Source organism: Tachysurus vachellii, chromosome 5 (genome assembly GCF_030014155.1).
Source record: "Tachysurus vachellii isolate PV-2020 chromosome 5, HZAU_Pvac_v1, whole genome shotgun sequence".
In the NCBI taxonomy this organism is placed as follows: domain Eukaryota; kingdom Metazoa; phylum Chordata; class Actinopteri; order Siluriformes; family Bagridae; genus Tachysurus; species Tachysurus vachellii.
Window position 1 is genome coordinate 3,497,239 of NC_083464.1, and position 22,762 is coordinate 3,520,000.

General features: G+C 41.4%; 1 protein-coding gene across 7 annotated transcripts in view; it reads left to right on the top strand.

Moving 5' to 3' along the window:
- kmt2ca (lysine (K)-specific methyltransferase 2Ca) overlaps positions 1-22,762 on the top strand; it is a 167,449-nt gene that overhangs the window by 3,582 nt on the left and 141,105 nt on the right. For all 7 annotated transcript variants that reach the window (XM_060869529.1, XM_060869534.1, XM_060869528.1 and 4 more), the window contains exon 2: positions 14,901-15,071. In XM_060869529.1, the coding sequence (XP_060725512.1) occupies positions 14,902-15,071 (170 nt within the window). In that variant the 5' untranslated portion in view covers position 14,901. The remainder of the gene's footprint in view (positions 1-14,900; positions 15,072-22,762) is intronic.

The window sequence follows — 22,762 nt, forward strand, 5'->3', positions numbered from 1 at the left end:
TATATAACATTATATAACATTAATCATAATGTCTACACTATATAACATCATTATATAACATTAATCATAATGTCTACACTATATAACATCATTATATAACATTAATCATAATGTCTACATTATATAACATCATTCTATAACATTAATCATAATGTCTACACTATATAACATTATATAACATTAATCATAATGTCTACACTATATAACATCATTATATAACATTAATCATAATGTCTACATTATATAACATCATTCTATAACATTAATCATAATGTCTACACTATATAACATTATATAACATTAATCATAATGTCTACACTATATAACATCATTATATAACATTAATCATAATGTCTACATTATATAACATCATTCTATAACATTAATCATAATGTCTACACTATATAACATTATATAACATTAATCATAATGTCTACACTATATAACATTATATAACATTAATCATAATATATACACTATATAACATCATTATATAACATTAATCATAATGTCTACACTATATAACATCATTATATAACATAAATTATAATGACACACTGTAGAGTTTACTGTGGTTTTGAAAGCAGCTTTACTATGCTTTAGCATATGGAGAGTGGAGTTTATATATATACACACACACACACACACACACACACACACACACACACTCCATTATATTATAAATGACTTTAACTATACACAGTGTGCATTCGAGTGCAGGCCTACTACAGGTACACAGTGTTTAAAACTACATACTCTAAAATGTAAGTAAAGCTTGTTTGTCTATCTCTCTTTATACTAAGCTCTATTATATAATGTACTTTAAACTACTTATAATTTTGAGTTCGATGTGGTTTTGAATGCAGCTTTATGTTGCTGTATAAATGAGAAAATAAGGATATAATATAGGCTCAGTTCAGGCTTATCTGTCTATCTGCCTACACTATACTATACAACACTATACTATACAACACTATACTACACTATACTATACAACACTATACTATACAACACTATACAACACTATACTATACAACACTATACTATACAACACTATACTATACAACACTATACTATACAACACTATACTATACAACACTATACAACACTATACTATACAACACTATACTATACAACACTATACTATACAACACTATACAACACTATACTATACAACACTATACTATACAACACTATACTATACAACACTATACTATACAACACTATACTATACAACACTATACTATACAACACTATACTATACAACACTATACTATACAACACTATACTATACAACACTATACTATACAACACTATACTATACAACACTATACAACACTATACTATACAACACTATACTATACAACACTATACTATACAACACTATACTATACAACACTATACTATACAACACTATACTATACAACACTATACTACACTATACTATACAACACTATACTATACAACACTATACTATACAACACTATACAACACTATACTATACAACACTATACTATACAACACTATACAACACTATACTATACAACACTATACTATACAACACTATACTATACAACACTATACTATACAACACTATACTATACAACACTATACTATACAACACTATACTATACAACACTATACTACACTATACTATACAACACTATACTATACAACACTATACTATACAACACTATACTATACAACACTATACTACACTATACTATACAACACTATACTATACAACACTATACTATACAACACTATACTATACTATACAACACTATACTATACAACACTATACTATACAACAATATACTACACTATACTATACTATACAACACTATACTATACAACACTATACTATACAACACTATACTACTCTATAATAGATTGCACTATACTGCACTATACTACACTATACCATATTACACTATACTATTCTACACTGCACTACACTATACTGCACTATACCATATTACACTATACCACACTATACTACACTATACTACACTAAGGGATGTGTTAGCTCAATGGTTAAGGTGTTGGGCTACTGATCGGAAGGTCATGGGTTTGAACCCCAGGTCCACCAAGCTGCCACTGCTGGGCCCCTGAGCAAGGCCCTTAACCCTCAGTTGCTCAGTTGTAAGTCACTCTGGATAAGGGGGTCTGCTAAATGCCGTAAATGTAAATATTCTACACTATTCTACACTACACTACACTATTCTACACTACACTATTCTACACTACACTACACTATTCTATCTATCTATCTGTCTGTCTGTCTGTATGTCTATTCTGTATTATATTATACTGCGCTATAAACTACAATGTTGTCATTAGTACGTTGTACTTTAGCATAAAAGTGTAGGAATAAATATAAGTTGAAATATAATTATAACATTGGGGCCATCTTTAAAAATATTTTGGTTTGCAGTAACAGTAAAAAAAAAGGATCAGTAGGTAGGTCTATATTTTTTTTTAAAGTACAAAGAAAAAGAAAAAGTACAATTTTGTTGATGGTGATTACGTAGGTATGACTTTAAACAAATGAGCATATCGTGACGTCACTGACTGGGTCTTCAACCCGTGCCTTCGGGCGCATCGTTGCAAACCTCATTTTGATGCTGTGCACAGTTTCTCCAGAACTTTGTGCCAAGTTAAAGCGGTGTTTTTAAGGATGGCCTGGTATAATATTTTTGCAGGAAACATTCCCTGAACATACCCTGAACATACCCTGAACGTACCCTGAACGTACCCTGAACATACCCTGAACGTACCCCAGACTCCTATTGACTCCTCCTCTATTCATCCGGTTTAATTGCTCTGTATAAAATACTGTATAATAAGGTAATCCTGGCCATGTGGAGGGGTCTTTCTCTACAGTAGCAGCTTGTTAGGGATAAAAACACAGATTATATCATTGGTATGCTTTTGTCTGTAATGTCTCTGCGTCAGACTCACTCCTGTCTGTTATACACCATGAAATCTTTCTGCATCCTGCTCACACACTCTACCACATCTAAGTGTATAATTGACTTAGCATTTTGGGCTGAAACCTACCAAAGATCTTATACCAATTCATGTTAGCATCGCTGTAGGTGAAAAGTGACCTCTAGTAACCTCAATATCTAACTGCAGCAAGGCTTCGGTGCCTGGACAAGCCATTATGTTTGGTGTGGTATTGAACTTATTTCTGTAAACTTGATTTATTTCCAGCGTTTCGTTCACGGCAGACGAAGCGTAGAACGGAAAAGTGTAAAAGTGTGACACAAATTCAATTCGTACCTGAGACGATGAACGTTCTCTTACGCTCTCCTCTTATCTGCCTCGGGTCCTTCTGCCTCAAACCTGAGGCACTCGAGTAATAAATAAATAATAAATAAATAAAACCCAGAGGTTTTTGTTTGACTCACCCTCACGATACAGTGATGGGTTACTTTAGTGTGTGTGTGTGCATCTGGCAGAGTCAAGTTTCTACCACGTCCCAGTACATCATGGCAGACATGTTAACATCATGGCTTTTGTGTTTTCTGGAGTTCTTACGAAGAAACTGAAGAGAAACCGAGAGAAGGAAACATCTTCAGAGTAGACATGAAAGTCGGAGTCGGTCAGTAGGTGTTCAGTGTGCACAACAGGAGTGTGTAACAGTGAGGTTTGTGTTGGCTGTGTTTTAGCTCTGAAAAGTGGTGTGATGTGTGTATCAGTAGGATATCAGGACATGTTTCTGAAGCTTGGTGGTGGTGTGGATGGTGCTGATAATGAAAATGGTGGTGTTGATGGGGGTTTGTGGTGGAGAATTCTTGAATGGGTGATGGTGTTGAGGGTGATAGTGGTGTTGGGGTTGGTGTTTTGGTCAGGATGGTGTTGGTAAAGATGGCATTGATGGTGGTGTTGGAGATGATGGTGGTGGTGGTGTTGGTGGGGCGGTATTGATGATTTTGATGATGGTGGTGAAGATTGTGTTGGTGTTTTGTGGAGATGATAATGGTGTTGGTGAATATGGTATTGATGTTGATGGTTTTGGTGCTGCTGTTGTTTATGGTGGTGGTGTTGGTGGTGAAGATGGTGCTGCTGTTGTTTATGGTGGTGGTGTTGGTGGTGAAGATGGCGCCGGTGGTGATGGTGAAGGTGGTGCCGCTGTTGCTCATGGTGGTGGTGTCGGTGGTGAAGATGGTGACGCTGTTGTTGATAGTGTTGGTGGGGATGGTATTGATGATTTTGATGGTGGTGTTACTGATGGTGTTGCCCAGTGGTTAAGGTGTTGGATTACTGACCGGAAGGTCGTGAGTTTGAATCTCAGGTCCACCAAGCTGCCACTGCTGGGCCCCTGAGCAAGGCCCTTAACCCTCAATTGCTCAGTTGTATAAATTGAAATAAATTGTAAGTCACTCTGGATAAAGGTGTCTGCTAAATGCCAGAAATGTAATTGTGTTGGTAAGGAAGGTGGTGGTGTTACTGATGGTGTTGATAGTGATGGTGGTGTTGATTGTGTTGGTGGTGAAACGGTGTGTGGCTCCAGTGTGTGTTCTCCTGCTTTAACACCGAGTTTGGCTCCAAAAGGTGCTGGTTGTTTGTGTAGAAGGGGAATCAGGTGTGTTCAGTCGAGCTCCACTGCTGTTCTCCACCTTTTTAGATCCCAAACACCATCATGAGTTCATGGCCGTTCCTAAACTTCGATGGATAAACTCAAAGCTTTTGTTTGTTTATTTTTAAACGCCGTGTGATTATTTTGCTAGCAGTTAGTGAATTTCAGTACAGCTGATTTATAGCCGGCATGAAATATCCACATCCTGAAAATCCATTTCACGTCTCACGCTTTTCTGATGTATCCATGGAATCTTTAACCGAATCACGATATCAGTTTATTATTCTAAATGTAAAAAAAAAACTACAAACTGACCAGAAACAGCTGGTTTACTGCTGAATATTTGTACTTTAACATCTTTAACATTATAACATATTACATATGACAATATTATAACACATAACTTAACATATTAATTTTGTTAAATAAAATAAAAATGCTTTTTTAATATAAAAAAGAATTGTTATAAATTTATTAGAAAATTCTGCTAATTAATAAACAAATTCATAATCAGCGTTATATAATAAAAGTTCTTTATTTATTTATCAGAACAAAATAATTTTTTAACTTAATTCTTTAATTTAAAGATCCCTTTCCTTCAGGAAGGCGCCACGCTTCGTGACAGCAAGCTTGTATTTCGGTAACGTTCAGATGCCTCTGAGGGTAAACCAGGTCCTAGTGCATGTTGTGTCGATGTCGTGTAAGTCGTGTCCTCGCTCTCCAAACTAGGAAGTAGATCTTGATTTAATGCACGCACCCTGTTCACTTCCTGATGTTCCAGCACAGATAGATCGCTAACCTTTACTGTAAAATTCATGTAGCTTATTAAATCAGACTCCAATAAAAAATATTTTTTACAGTCTATTAAATATTTTTAATTCTTAGGATTTTCGGATGACACGGAGCTCGATCGGTGTCTGGTTAGCGCGTCAGGACAAAACCATTTAAAGTTATGATTGTTGTTTTGGTGTTTGTTTGTTTTTTTTGTTTGTTTGTTTTTTAATTTACATTGAGTTAAAATCTTAATTTAAAAACTCTGAAACAGACTCGTAATTCTGAAGAAAACTCAGGAAGGTCTCGTCAACCGACGACGTCGGATCAACATGGCTGATCACGTTACAAGAGTTCAGCGTTATATATTATACCGTGTTCACTTTCACCCAATCAGCATGCAGGTATATACTCACTTGTTCAAAAAATAGTTTTAAAAGCCACACCTCTTTTTCCAGATACCACCCATCATTAAAGGTTGGGTCTCCGTTGTTTGAGAAATGCTTCAGAAAACTGCGTCGGGCCGCCAAACAAAACAAAAACAAAACTGCTGTAGCCAATGAGCAGAAAGGGGCGTGTCTTGTCAATATGGGCGGAGAGAGTGTTCAGTGCGCATGTGTGACATTAGCAGAAAGCGGTTTTAACATTGACATGGAGGATAAAAACAAAGAAAGAAAGAGAAGAAAGGCTTACGATAAGGTAAGAAGTAGGACTAACAATACGGCTTTCTATCAATTAAAGTTCAGAATATTAAATCAATCGATACACTTACTTGCGTTACTGTAAGTCTTTGTGCCTGAAACATGCGAACACGCTCCAAGTCTGTTTCCATGTTATCGGCAGCAACGTTACGACCTCTAACATTAGATCTGCCTCGGTTTCTAGGTGTCGACCGTCTCCTTCCACGTGAAATGTGTAAACCTTTCATGGTACAACACACAGTACTACAAAAACACATGTGTATTACCACAGTATTACTCATTGTGTTCATTTATTGATAAAAATATACCCTCGGTCAGCTGCCCCAACAGGTTCCGTCATAATACTTGTCTGGGTTATACTTGGGTTATACTTGTCTGGTGTATGTGTGGGGGCGGAGCTATCAAAACAGGGGTGGGACCCATTTGGGTTAGGGGCGTGTTTGTTTTGGTGATTTCAAATGTCAACATTGGCTTTCAAACAACGGAGACCCCACTTTTAAACCGGATTTGAAAGCTTTGACCCAGGCTTTGTATTAGCTGTTTAGCCGTGCAAGGTAACTGTATGGCTAAATTCCCTGCACAGAGGCACCAGTGTGCTTCACTACACCAGTGACTGACAGGAAGTGATACAAAGAAAAATACAAAATGGCCTGCTGTATGTGCACCACATAGGGGTTGCCATGCCCCCAAACCTTAATGCTTTAAACTAAAATATAAAAAGGAGTAAACATTCACACAGACGTGGCTCATGGTGTTGCCACTACTTTCTATAGATAATGCAGAAAAGTAGATGTTCCCACAAACATGGCCAAAACTCCTTTCTTTCTTTCTTGCTTTCTTTCTTTCTTTTCCCTTAAATAAAATAAAATATTTAAATATACACACAAACTGGGCCAAGGGTGTCAATACTTATTTATTTGTTTAATTAAGAAAATATTTATTTATCTCAAGATAAATACACACAAACGGGGCCAATATTTATTTATTTATTTATTTAAAAATTAAAAAAACTTAGTTATTAATCAAGGTAAATACACACAAACATGGCCAGGGTGCCAATATTTATTTATTTATTTATTAAAATGTAATTTTATTTGTTTATCTCAAGGTAAATGCACACAAACATTCCCAAGGGTGCCAATATTTAATTTAATTTTTTTTTACCCCCTCCCTAAAAGTAAAGAAATATTGCAATGTCCAGATGGTAGAAAATTGTTTTCTGCCAGCATAATCGTGTTCAGCCAATCAGTGGCCCTCATTAATTTTAGCTCCGCCCATGTTCAGAAGTCATGTTACAGAATATCGTTAATGGACGATTTCCTCAGAACCTGTTTATTTTGGTTTGAACCAGTTGAAAGCTTTCTTACTACCGTGTTTCATTTTTACGACATTTTATCGTCCGTCGTATTATTCGAGATTTATTTACACAGTAAATAGCTACAGCAGGATTTTTCACACTTTCTTAGCTAGTTAACTGATTCACAGCACCAGTCGATTAGCAAGCTAGCGTTAACAACGGTCAGGTGGCTCAAGTTAGCTCACGTCTGCGTTTATCTTGGTAAAGACCAAAACATAAAGCAAATCGGTCTCCTTTACCTCCACTTCCTGTTTGTCAGCAGGTGAATTTAGCTCACGTATGACTCTATTCGTCTTGAAAACGGAGGATCGTGGGTAATTTTCAGGGGAAAGGCACCGCAGCAGAAGAACTTAAGAAAGGTGGCTCATTTTCTAAAAGTTTCTGAAGCGAGGAAACAGAAGAACGAAGAAAATCGGAGCGTTCAGAACGATTAACCGACCGTTCGGTGTAATTCCGTGTCCCTGTAATTTTCTTTTTCGTAACGTTCTCAAACGTCCAGCAGGTTCCGTTCTCTCGTCGGCAGGATCACCAAAAGCCGTAGTTTTAATTTGGGAGCTTGTGTGAAACGTGGAATGTTAAGTCTCTTAGCTCTGCCTTACACTCGGCCAAGCTCCCCTCTTTATTTATCCATCACTTGACCTTTTTAGCTGGGAATTATACCTAGAGAACCGCTGACCTTGTGCTTTTGGCAAACACACACACACACACTCACACACACACACACACACACTCCTGCGGCAGCTGAGGCTCGGCTCTTAGCATTACCGCAGAAGTTTACACAGTCCAGGGTTCACTGATACCGCTGTAAAAATCCCAGACCACACCACAGACGACTCGTTCGTTCAAACGTAAACAGCCGATCTGGAGAAACACGACGTTCGCAGACGTGTTATTTTATTTTTATATAATTTTTTTTACCCTGTAATATTCTTTTATGTCATGTTACGCATGCTCTGTACTGAACAGCTTCCAGATTTAAAATCTTCAGAAAAAACATCAGAGAAAATAATTCCATGCACTCCAGATGTTTTATGTTTATTACTAAGAACACACTCGTCTATAAGCGATTCAGTCATCGACGAGCATTTGACGGTCGTCTTCGCTCGATATCTGACACTTCTTTCACTTTTCTTTTTTCGTGCACTATGAGAAAGATCGCACTATGCCAAAGATTTTGTCTCTCTATTCTTCGTCATTCGTACGCTACAAAATAGAGCTTTTTCACACTACTCTTAACCTTTAGTTTGCGTAGCTCTACCCCCAAGGTTTTACCCCCAGGGTAGATGAACGTGTAATGTAGACGTGTGGTTATGAAGCACCCCACTCCACCCCCAGGGTTATGAAACTCTGATGCTCTGCAGCTTTTACAGTGTTAACTCCACACGGCGGTGCTGAACGTGTACAGTGTGAAACGATGCTCGGTTAGAATGTTAGTCTTGTTGCTTAGCAACAGAAACCCAATCAGAAAGCGGGCAGTGCCTCTGTGCTTCATATCAGGTGAAAACCAGGACGTAGAGACACTGAACAAAAACGGCTCGGTAGATACAGTCAGGAGACAAAACACTGAACATCACAGAAGTGTGTGGTGTAGAGAGGGGGAAATACGTCACACTGAGAAATTAACTGAAGACCGATACGGACGAACGAACGTCTGGTCGACTAGACGACAAAGTTATAAAGAGTAAAAAAGATGATAAAGCTGTGAAAGATAACAGAATTTATGGATTTATCCAATCAGGATCGTTGATACGTTAATATGCAAATGAGAAGGTGGTTACGGCAGGGTTTAGGAGTGTACAGTATGACATCATAGATATCTACACCTAGATGCCGCTTTGGGGTTCTAAAAATGCATCAAAACCGCCGCCATCTTCGAACAGGGGTCTTGTACTTGTAACGCATGGACGATGCCGGACGTCTGTGCTGCGTTGGATGTTCAAACGAATGAAATCTAAAAACCAGACAGCAAGGGATTACATTACACAAGTGAGAATGTGTTTTATTATATTGAATATTAGGAAATTATATTTCTTGTTCCGTTGGTTTGTTTTAGTCTTTGGTTAACGACCGCAGCTAATCCATGCTAGTTACCCATTAGTTTTTGATCAGTTAGGAAAACCGACAATGTTTATAGATTCCGAAGATCTTAATAAGGACATTAAAAATTGACCCATGCTTTTTTTGCTTAAAGGTGAAAAGACCCAACTTTATGTATGTTTTATAAGATTCCATTATCTGTCAGACATATTTTATTAGATTGTCCTGGACTTAACACAAGCAGAATGATCTTTTATCAGGTTACTTCACTTAAAGACATATTTAATGAGATTATGCCTTAAAAGGGTTTGGATTTCTTTTATCGTATATTAATTAAAAAAATGTATAATATAACTTGCTGTTTATATTTGTTTTGTTTTTATTGTATTTATATGATATTTGTGTTTATGTAATTTAATTTTTTTGCTGACATAGCATTAAATAAAATAATCTGAATCTGAATCTAAACCAGTAGTCAAGGCGACATCTAGGTGTAGATTATGAAGAGCCAGAATTCAGTGTTAACCCCGGGGTCAGTAGGAGAAGTGTGAAACCTCTAACTACACAAACCCACCATTCAATTTACACTTGAGTGAGTTTATAATCACTTGGAGCTTAAAAAATACAAATTAACAAAAAACCCTGTTTGGTTCGTATTTTGAATTCAATTTAGAATGAAAAGAGGTGTAATTTTAAATTTGGATTTAATGGGGGCTTTAAAGTTTTATATTAGGCCATCCTTAAAAATATTTTGGTTTGCAGTAACAGTGTAAAAAAAAAAAAAAAAAGGATCAGTAGGTAGGTCTATATTTTTTTTTTCAAGTTTCAATGTAAAAAAGAAAAAGTACAATTTTGTTGATGGTGATTACGTAGGTATGACTTTAAACAAATGAGCATATCGTGACGTCACTGACTGGGTCTTCAACCCGTGCCTTCGGGCGCATCGTTGCAAACCTCATTTTGATGCTGGGCACAGTTTCTCCAGAACTTCGTGCCAAGTTAAAGCGGTGTTTTTAAGGATGGCCTGGTATAATATTTTTGCAGGAAACGTTCCCTTAACATACCCTGAACATACCCTGAACCTACCCTGAACGTACCCCAGACTCCTATTGACTCCTCCTCTATTCATCCGGTTTATTAGAGAATTTTTTAGATGTATTATGTTGCCCGAACCCGTTAATATTATTTTATTGCTTTTGTATTAGTTGTTTGAAGAGTTAAAAAAAAAAGGTCGGTTTTAACGCAAATTTACAACCGGCAAGTCGGTCGGATTTAAAGCAAAAAAAATAAAAAATTGAGTCGGTCCTAAATTGACAGAGTCGGTCGGGTTACGGCAAACAAGAATATTTTTAAGGACGGCCTGAGGAGACATTTATTTAACATTTATACGAGTCTTTGGTAACAGTCTGAGGTAAATCTGTAAGTTTTCTGCTTCTCCGTAACACGATGTTGCGTTTTTAGAGGGAAAATAAGAGATTCTGGCGAGGGAAAGTCTGTTTGTCGCTGCTTTAATAAAGCTTTCCTATTTTATTGGGAAATAAAAAGCTTTTTGATGGATGGAGAGCGAAACTCCACCCCATCACTGATGGTGTTCCTTAAAACACACAGCGGTTTATTCCTTACTGGAATATCCAGTAAACTAGACAGATGGAGCTTTAATATATTGCTGAAAAGCTTTTTTTCTTGTTCCTAGTGTGGGTTGGTGTTCACTATTAGTGCTCATTCCTACGCACTAACCCTGAGACTCATGGGTCGAGGGTCAGACCCACTTTAAACATGGACACCGTGTTTACTCAGGGTTCAGTACAGGTGCCGGTGATGTTCTTAACCTCAGGGGTCGAGAAATCGTTCATTCATTAGCTAGCTTACTAAAGCTCTAGTCTGATTGACAGCCCAGGCGCTGAGGTTGCCTGGAAACCATATCTAAAGTTTATCTCAATGTAACCTTGAAGTTTGATTCCATCTCTCCTGAGGAGAAAAACTCTCAATAACAGTTCTCAATAAAATGTTGGGGATTAATATCTAGGATTTCTGAATGAACATTTATTCACTTTCTTTTAGATATTAAAAAGTATCATGAAAACGTACGACGGACGGATGTACAGACTGACGGACGGATGGGTCCGTGGATGGACAGAGGGATGATGCATGGTTGATTAGGTGAATAGATAGACGGATGGATAGGCAGGTGTATGGACAGATGGATGGACGGGTAGAAGGATGGATGGAAGGATGGTCCGATGGATGGATATATGGATGGATGGATGGTAGGATGTTGGCTGGAAGGACGGATGGTTTGGACGGACAGACGGATGTTTGGGTGGATGAATGGATGGTAGGTAGGATGGAGGATTGGATGGATGGTAGGTAGGATGGATGGATGTAGGATGGATGGATGTAGGATGGATGGATGTAGGATGGATGGATGTAGGATGGATGGTAGGATAGATGGTAGGTATGATGGAGGGTAGGATGGATGGTTGGATGGTTGGATGGATGGTAGGTAGGATGGAGGGTAGGATGAATGGGGGGTAGGTAGGATGGAGGGTAGGATGGATGGGGGGTAGGTAGGATGGATGGAGGGTAGGATGGAGGGTAGGATGGAGGGTAGGATGGATGGGGGGTAGGTAGGATGGATGGAGGGTAGGATGGAGGGTAGGATGGATGGAGGGTAGGATGGATGGAGGGTAGGATGGATGGAGGGTAGGATGGTGGGTAGGATGGATGGTGGGTAGGACGGATGGTGGGTAGGATGGATGGTAGGTAGGATGGAGGGTAGGATGGAGGGTAGGTAGGATGGAAGGTAGGATGGATGGTAGGATGAACGGGTTAACTGATTACTAGTTAGTGGGTCTAGACGAGCTTTGTTTCCTTTTGTAACTTTGCCAACATGTGATTTGGAGGATGTGAACTAAAAATTCCCCTCAGTCTCCTCGACACTTGGGACTCAACATCCAGTTCTGCAGGTGACACCAGATCAAAATGGCCGCCTGCAGCATCACCTTTAAAGAGAAATGCTTTGTTTTTACATCATTAATGCTGATATCGTGTAGATACGTTACATCAAGATTACAGTCACAGTTTCACAGTAATTTGGAAGCAGCCACAGAATACGGTCATAAATACGGCGGCTGTGAAAAGAAGACAGTAAGAGTTCAGCGTGTGTCTGGTGTTAATGTGCCAGCTCAGGAAGGATGAACAGATAATTGCTCTGCGTGTGAAGGTAGCTGCTGTGGTACTTCCTGTCGGGACTGAAGTGGCTTTTCTCTCTTCACACGGCCCACATTCAGGACCGCTTCCTACCACATTTAAAATGCTGTGAAAAATAAAGAGGGTGTGAGGGCGGAAGTGACCGAATGAAAGGACACTCACACAAACCAGAGAGACTCTGGGCTGTTAACATTCTCCAGGTTCAGAGTCACACCGAATAAAGACGCTCTCAAAACCGTACGAGGAAAAAAGACGCGTGACGTACTAACTGTAACTCGTTTCTCAGAAAGGTGCCAAAACTTCTGGAAGGCACGGTCATCGTGGCGTCTTCTCAGGTAGCACAAAAGGAAAAAGTGTCGTGTGAGAGAATGTTATAACAGACGTGTAACAGAATATTAAATGATATATTGGTCAGTAATGAAAACGATCAGTGTTTAATACAGAGACAGCGAGAAATGGAGCGCAGAGCATTCTGGGATACATGATTATTTTTTCAGGCGGTGTGATAGTGTGTGTGTGTGTGTGTTGGCGTGTGCGTGCACATGCATGTGTGTTGGTGTATGTTCACGTGTGTATGTGTGTGTGTGTGTGTGTGTTTTCTGCCAGTGAGTCGGCAGCAGCTCAGATAAGTGCTGCAGGAAGAGTCAGGGCTGAATGACTCACCCCCCAACACTCCTCTATCCTGATTGGTTAGAAACTTACAAACCCGAGAGAGAGAGAGGGAGGGAGAGAGAGAGAGAGAGAGAATGAACACAGAGTGGGGGAGAGGGTGAAAGACAGATAAAGTTATAGACACATGCAGAGAGAGAGATATGTGCATGTTTATCTTTGTGTGTGAGAGAGACAGTGAGTGAGAGAGGCGGAAAGAGCTTCTATTCCACAGGCAGTGCAGTAGAAGGATCCAGTCAGATGGAAAGACAAACACTTGGGGAGCAAGAGAAAGAGCTGGCGTGAGTGTCAGTAAGGCAGTGTGTGAGGGCGAGACGGGCGGAGTGTGAGGGCGAGACGGGCGGAGTGTGAGGGCGGAGTGTGAGGGCGAGACGGGCGGAGTGTGAGGGCGAGACGGGCGGAGTGTGAGGGCGAGACGGGCGGAGTGTGAGGGCGAGACGGGCGGAGTGTGAGGGCGAGACGGGCGGAGTGTGAGGGCGAGACGGGCGGAGTGTGAGGGCGAGACGGGCGGAGTGTGAGGGCGAGACGGGCGGAGTGTGAGGGCGAGACGGGCGGAGTGTGAGGGCGAGACGGGCGGAGTGTGAGGGCGAGACGGGCGGAGTGTGAGGGCGAGACGGGGGCGGAGTGTGAGGGCGAGACGGGGGCGGAGTGTGAGGGCGAGACGGGGGCGGAGTGTGAGGGGGAGACGGGGTAGGAGTGTGAGGGGGAGACGGGGCGGAGTGTGAGGGGGAGACGGGGGCGGAGTGTGAGGGGGAGACGGGGGCGGAGTGTGAGGCGGAGTGTGAGGGGGAGACGGGGCGGAGTGTGAGGGGGAGACGGGGGCGGAGTGTGAGGGGGAGACGGGGGCGGAGTGTGAGGGGGAGACGGGGGCGGAGTGTGAGGGGGAGACGGGGGCGGAGTGTGAGGGGGAGACGGGGGCGGAGTGTGAGGGGGAGACGGGGGCGGAGTGTGAGGGGGAGACGGGGGCGGAGTGTGAGGGGGAGACGGGGGCGGAGTGTGAGGGGGAGACGGGGGCGGAGTGTGAGGGGGAGACGGGTGGACAGTTAGACAGATCGTTATGGAAGGAGACATCAGACTCTCTGTAGTATGTAAGATCGTTATAATATTTAGAGTTTGAGTTTAAAATCTTTTCATTCTTTTATAATTGGGTCTTGGGATAGATGAAGGCTAAGAGGGAGTTAGGGAAACGCACACACACACACACACACACACACACATACACACACACACACACACACACACACACACAGTCAGCATGTAGACTGATAGCCGGCTGTGTTTGAAACCAGTTTTACAGTCATCACTAATAATAATAATCATCTTCATCACTGGTTCACTGCAGGACACTGACCATCTCTTTTACACACACACACACACACACACAGGTGCACTCTCTCTTCCTCTTCCCCCCCCACTTAAACACTTTCAGGTTTGGAGGTAACATGAGTACATGTCCCTGTATTTTTACAGCGTATGAAACTAAATAATCAAAAATAAAAGTTATTTACAGTTAAATGTTTCTGCAGTTTGACTAACAGCAGCTTTCTTGTCCTCTTCCTCTTTACAGAATGTCATCAGAGGATAAGAGTGTGAATCCCTCTGAGCAAGGACCTTCTCCTCCGCAGAGCAGTGCTGGGGCCACGCCCTCTGGGAGCCCCGCCCCCGCGGACAGGCACGTCAGAGGTCGGCCCCACAGGGACTCCGTAAACTCCGCCCCCACATCCAGGCACACACGCAAGTACGTACTGCAGAGCTGATGCTGCTAGGGTGCCTTTACTTTTTCACACACTGAGTCGAGTGTAAACATGGGGGATGTGCTAATGGTGGTGGTGATGATGATGATGATGATGATGGTGATGATGAAGTACACTTCAGTGGATCATGTTATCTTGTAGAGCTGAAGCTATCAAGCGCTTAGAGATTTTTTGGAACACCTCCGTTCCAAAATCCTCCGTCCTGATTGGTTAGGATCATACACACAGCTGTAGTGAGGGGCGGGGCTATAAGGCACAGAGGCAGTGCGAGGCCACACCCAAAATTAACTCCTTTATAAACAGGAACTTAATAATAAATGAAAAATGTTGTGTGTGTGTAACTATCAGTGAGTGTGTGTGTGTGTGTGTGTGTGTAATTATTCTGGATCAGTGTGTGTGTGTGTGTGTGTGTGTGTGTGTGTAAGTAACTGTCCTGTATCTGTGTGTGTGTAACTGTCCTGTATCTGTGTGTGTGTAACTGTCCTGGATCTGTGTGTGTGTGTGTGTGTGTGTGTGTGTGTAACTGTCCTGGATCTGTTTCTGTGTGTGTAACTGTCCTGGATCTGTGTGTGTGTAAGTAACTGTCCTGGATCTGTGTGTGTGTAACTGTCCTGGATCTGTTTCTGTGTGTGTAACTGTCCTGGATCTGTGTGTGTGTAACTGTCCTGTATCTGTGTGTGTGTAACTGTCCTGTATCTGTGTGTGTGTAACTGTCCTGGATCTGTGTGTGTGTGTAACTGTCCTGTATCTGTGTGTGTGTGTGTAACTGTCCTGGATCTGTGTGTGTGTAACTGTCCTGGATCTGTGCGTGTGTGTGTGTGTGTGTGTGTGTTTGTGTAACTATCCTGGAACAGTGTGTGTGTGTGTAACTATCCTGGATTAGTGTGTGTGTGTGTGTTTGTGTAACTATCCTGGAACAGTGTGTGTGTAACTATCCTGGATTAGTGTGTGTGTGTGTGTAACTATCCTGGATCAGTGTGTGTGTGTGTGTGTAACTATCCTGGATCAGTGTGTGTGTGTAATTATACACTATCACTTGTACACTTCTCCACTTCCATGTTTTATTGTTTGTTCTGTATATCGAGCGAGTTCGGCAAGCTGCTTTGTTGTGATGTGTTGTAGAGTCTGGTACTTTATATTGTTTTGTGTGTGTGTGTGTGTGTGTGTGTGTGTGTGTGTGTGTGTGTTTGTGTCCGTTTTGCTTTTCCGCCTTCTCCTGCGTTCTCATTATAGCACTCGCTGTGTGTGAGAGGCGAAGCAGATATGTGTGTCAGGCGTGATGGATAACCTCAGATGACTTTCCATGGAGACTGCGTGTGTGTGTATAGTGTGGTGTGTGTGTGTGTGTGTGTGTCTGATGGAGAATACGCTCTGGAGGGGACAACCGAGTGTGCCGAGGTGCATTAGCATGGAAGAAGAGCTTCCTGAGATGCCAGAAATGGAGGAGGCTGAGAAATAAATAAATAAATAAATAAATATAAACACAGCTCATCTGGACACAGCTTCAGGCTTTAGGTATATTTTGGAATTAGACTGAAACTGAAACAGGGAGGTTTATATTTAAAATACACACAAATTTTGTTATTTTTGGATAATTTTTTAATTAAAAAAAAAATTTTTTTTTCCTGGAAAAATAAAATATAATTAAAAAGTATTATAAATACTAATTGTTATTGTTAAACAGTGTATTGTTCTGTGTGAACCTTTAATAAGTACATTTTAAATACTACAGTAATATTTATTACAAAGTGGATCTTTAGTTCTGATGCACTTATGTTTGAGTTTTAAAGGTTTCAAGAGATAATAAATGAATGATTAATTTATCTCTCACACACACACACACACACACACACACACACAGACACACAACTCACACACACACACAACTCACACACAACTCACACACACACACACAACTCACACACACACACACACACACACACACAGACACACAACTCACACACACACACACACACACACACAACTCACACACACACACACACACACACACACAACTCACACACACACACACACACAACTCACACACACACACACACACACAGACACAACTCACACACATACACACACACACACAGACACACAGACACACAACTCACACACACACACACACACACACAACTCCTCACACACATACACACACAACTCACAGACAAACACACACACACACAACTCTCACACACACACACACACAACTCACACACAACTCACACACACACACACAGACACACAACTCACACACACACACAGACACACAACTCACACACACACACACACACAACTCACACACATACACACACAGACACACAACTCACACACACACACAACTCACACACATACACACACACAGACACACAACTCACACACACACACACACACAACTCACACACACACACAACTCACACACAGACACAACTCACACACACACAAACACACACAACTCACACACACACACATGCACAACTCACACACATACACAGACACAACTCACACACACACAGACACAGAGACACACAGACACACACACACAGTACGCACACTACAGAGACACACAGATACACAACTCACACACATTTTATATATATATATTATATATATATATATTACACACAGACACAAAATATTATTTCTAACGATTCAGGACTGTGAAGAATTTAAAAAAGATATGTTAAACAAAACAAACAAAATAAAACACTTTCAAGTTTTAAAACGAAGCATTACGATTAAAATAAATAAAATAACGGCGTCTTTTTCAAATTTGATTCAGTTGCCACTAAACATATTTGAAAATGTTGACATTTTTGTACAATTTTAATCATTTTTTTTATTTACATGGAAACAAAAAAAGAAAAACAACTTATTTTATGATTCGTTAATTTTGTGTTTTACACACAAACAAAATTTGTTTTTTAAAATTTAAATTTAAAAATTTAAAAAGAAAGAATTTGGACGATTTTATACGTCTGTTTTTGGATTTTTTTTATTTATTTATTTTATTACTTATTAAAAAGTTATAAAATAAATTCACGCTAGTGACAAAGTCTCCGAAAGAGAAAACAGAACGATGTTCATTATTCAGACGAGAGATTTAGTTGTTGTCGTTTCGACTGTGTTTCCGGTTCCTCTGGTTCCTCAGAATGTTCTGCGTTCCTGAGGAACGAAAGCTTTTTGTTCTGAGGCGTTTTTGAAGCTCTGAGTGAGAGAAGTGTGGCGTGCAGGATCGTAGAGATTAGACGTGTGTGTGCTGGGAATCAGGGCCGTCTGTTTGAGATCAGGTGACGGCCGGCGAATAAACAGGGCTGATGTGGGGCAGATTACAGCGTTACCTGATACACAGGTCCAGATCCCAGACTCGCCGTAGAGCAGAGCGTCAGACTGTTTACAGCATGGGGGAGGAGGGGCTGGGAACGGATCAGATCAGATCAGACATCTTCCTCAAACTTTAAAGGTTTTGTTTTGGGAAAATGTATTTATTTAGTTTATATTCTTGCGGAAATATGAAGCGTGAAAATCCACGCGTCCTCATTTAGGTTAGATCAGACTTTAGGTTAGATCAGACTTTTTTTTTTTTCCTACTATGAAGTTTTGCTGCAGAAGAAAATGTAGAAGGGGTGGAGTCAGTTCTGATCAGGTTCCTCCCACTCGGGGCAGAGTTGAGCCAGGTGTAGCGTGTCTGATCTTGAGATCGGACATTTAGTTCTACAGCGAGGGTTTGTTTGTTCGGTGATTTGTTTATCGATTCATTTGAGCGTAAACTGTGGAAAGTACAAATTTTTACTTTGTTCGCAAAGAAATATTTTGAAATCGTTTTACAAAATCGTAACTAATCTTTATTTGAGGCTTAAAAGCACGATTGTACGTGGCTCCGAATAAGGGCGTCTTTTTGGCCAGTGCGCATGTTCGCTCGTTTTGGAAATTGCGTCCGTACGGGAGACCAGGGACAGTTGTAACACTTTTTGCAATTTTTAGCAAAACATTTTTACTGGAAAAACCAATTTGTTATATTATAAACTTCAATCTGTCAACTGCTGAAACGGTGTATTTAAGTGGTTTTATGAAATATGTACAGGTTGTAAAATTAATTTTAATACAGTCCACTGTTACAACCGTCCCAGTGTTCAGGGACGGTTGTAACGCATGTCAGGGACGGTTGTAACGCATGTCAGGGACGGTTGTAACGCATGTCAGGGACGGTTGTAACGCATGTCAGGGACGGTTGTAACGCATGTCAGGGACGGTTGTAACGCATGTCAGGGACGGTTGTAACGCATGTCAGGGACGGTTGTAACGCATGTCAGGGACGGTTGTAATGCATGTCAGGGACAGTTGTAACATGTCTAAAATATACATAATGAATCAATCATATACTCAAAATAGAAAATATTATTTATCAGTCGTGTTATTGTGACTATTCATTTCATGTTTTTAAGTAATGATTTCACAGAAATGACAAAAAAAGATGATGAAACTGTCCAATTATAATGCAAGAAAATAATTTATTAGGTAGAACACCTCAAAAAAGGTTAAACATGTACTCAAACATTCTCCAAAACAGAGAGAGAGAGGGGGGGTGGGGGGCTCGGTAGATCTAGTCTGAGTCACAGTTGTGGCAAATGTAAAAATCCCTTCCGTCTGTGCAGTCCTTGTGTGCCCAGGTTTCCCTTCTTTTCCTGCCCTTTGTCGTCTGCTTTCTTGGGCAGCTTTTGGGTGTGGACGGATGGACACAGGTGAAAAAGTTGTGTCCGTAGCAGAGGATGATGGCTCAGGCTCAGGCTCGGACACCACACGTGGTCTGACAGGGGATGATGCTCTAAGTGGCATGGAGGATGCCACCGTTGCCACATTGGGTGATGGAGTTGTAGAGAAAGATGGAACCTCTGGTGTCACTGCTGGCATTGGGCGGTCTGTGACTAGGGATGGTGCTCAGTCACTGTCTCAGTCACTGTCAGTGAAAATATTCCTATTAAAAGGCCAAATTCCAGTGCATGCAAACCCTGCCTGAATATTTGCCGGTGATGCAGCACGGGGAAGCGCACTCTTCACAATGCCTGGCAGATCATAAATGGACATCGTGGCTCCTGGATGAGCTTGCAGTTGTATACCAGCCTCTTCAGTGGCCCATATACACTGGGTTCCAAGGGCTGCGGTTTATGGGAACAGTGGGGGGGGAACGAGAGGAGGACGATGCCATCGCTCTTGCAAAAATCAGTCCCCTCCACAGAAAGGTGGGATGTATGTGATTTGATGACATTTTACATTTCATTTGCACATTAAAGGGAAACTATGCAGTTTTATTTTAGCTTGATTAGTTTTTAAAATATAAATGAAACTTGGTTGGTGGTACTGGGACGGTTGTTCCGGGTCGTTACAAGCGTCCCTGTATCACCAACCATGTTTTCATCTCATGTGAGCTACAGTAGCTTGACTGAGAGTTTGACACTTGTTAGCCATTTATATTTTTAGCTTACAAAATATTGATTCTAATAACACTTGTTTGAATTCATAGACATTTGATCCTATAACAGCATCCAAAAAAGTGCATCAGAAAGAAAAGTCAAGTTTTTTTAGATAACGCTACAAAAAAAAGGGAGATGGAGGCTCAAATGTGGCTCCCTTTATGGTAAAAATGGAGGGAAACTAACTGAGCATGTGCACAGTGAGTGTCATCACTCTAGGTTGTTCATCACTCACTCTCACTCATTTTCTACCGCTTATCCGAACTACCTTTGGGTCACGGGGAGCCTGTGCCTATCTCAGGTGTCATCGGGCATCAAGGCAGGATACACCCTGGACGGAGTGCCAACCCATCACAGGGCACACACACACACACACACACTCTCATTCACTCACACACTACAGACAATTTTTCCAGAGATGCCAATCAACCTACCATGCATGTCTTTGGACCGGGGGAGGAAACCGGAGTACCCGGAGGAAACCCCCGAGGCACGGGGAGAACATGCAAACTCCACACACACAAGGTGGAGGTGGGAATCGAACCCCCAACCCTGGAGGTGTGAGGAGAACGTGCTAACCACTAAGCCACCGTGCCCCCCTAGGTTCTTCCTGATTGGAGGAATTCAAGGTGTTACAACCGTCCCCTGTTACAACTGTCCCTGGTCTCTCCTACTTTATCTGTTAAACATGTTATGAATAAACAGACACAGAGTTGTTCATCAGCCTCCTGCCTTTCTGGTTGCCTAGAAACCTTGATAACGAGGTTAAACCGTGTTTGTTAAAGTGGCGATGTGACATACGCCGAGCTCGTTAGCTAGTTTAGTGTAGATGCAGAGATGCTCCAGAGATTAGCAAGAAGGCAGGGATCGTGTTGGGGTCTAAAAAATGGACTCAAAACCATTCTAGATCAGACAAGACTGGGGACGAGTAGAACCGAGTAAGCTAACGTTCACACGTCACCAGGCACAGAGTCAGCGTTTTTTTTCCTTTTTATTTTCCAGTTGACGAACCTTCTTGTCTTCTTCTTGTCCAAATAACATCAAAAGTGAAACAAAACAAAAAAATACTCTGAAATCCTGTAGATAAAATCTGTCCTCATGCTGGAAAATCTCAGGAGGTCCGAGTTTACTTTCACTTACGGTTTTATTTTATTGGCAGGCAGAGAGTGAGAGAGAGAGAGAACGTGTGTGTGAGAGAGAGAGAGAGAGAGAGAGAGAGAGAACGTGTGTGTGTGAGAGAGAGAGAGAGAGAGAGAGAGAACGTGTGTGTGTGTGAGAGAGAGAGAGAGAACGTGTGTGTGAGAGAGAGAGAACGTGTGTGTGAGAGAGAGAGAGAACGTGTGTGTGAGAGAGAGAGAACGTGTGTGTGAGAGAGAGAGAGAGAGAGAGAGAGAGAACGTGTGTGTGAGAGAGAGAGAGAGAGAGAGAACGTGTGTGTGAGAGAGAGAGAGAGAGAGAGAGAGAGAGAACGTGTGTGTGTGAGAGAGAGAGAGAGAGAGAGAACGTGTGTGTGAGAGAGAGAGAGAGAGAGAGAGAGAACGTGTGTGTGAGAGAGAGAGAGAGAGAGAACGTGTGTGTGAGAGAGAGAGAGAGAGAGAGAGAGAGAGAGAACGTGTGTGTGAGAGAGAGAGAGAGAGAACGTGTGTGTGAGAGAGAGAGTGAGAGAGAGAGAACGTGTGTGTGTGAGAGAGAGAGAGAGAGAACGTGTGTGTGAGAGGGAGAGAGAGAGAGAACGTGTGTGTGTGAGAGAGAGAGAGAGAGAGAGAGAAAACGTGTGTGTGTGAGAGAGAGAGAGAGAGAACGTGTGTGTGAGAGAGAGAGAGAGAGAGAACGTGTGTGTGTGAGAGAGAGAGAGAGAGAGAGAGAGAACGTGTGTGTGAGAGAGAGAGTGAGAGAGAGAGAACGTGTGTGTGAGAGAGAGAGAGAGAGAGAGAGAGAGAGAGAGAGAGAGAATTCACTTTGTGTACGGCTACACTGAAAGTCGTAAACTACCTCATGATGGACACCATTTTAAGGTGTTGGACGTTTGTTAAACGTTAGAGGTGTAACACCAGGACGCTCTACAAGGTCCATTGTACTGTTCTTAGAGTCGTATGTGTGGCCGAGACCACACACACACACACACACACACACACACACGCACACACGCACACACATTTTTTCAATTTTTTTAATACCTGTCTGTGATATTTTCAAACAAA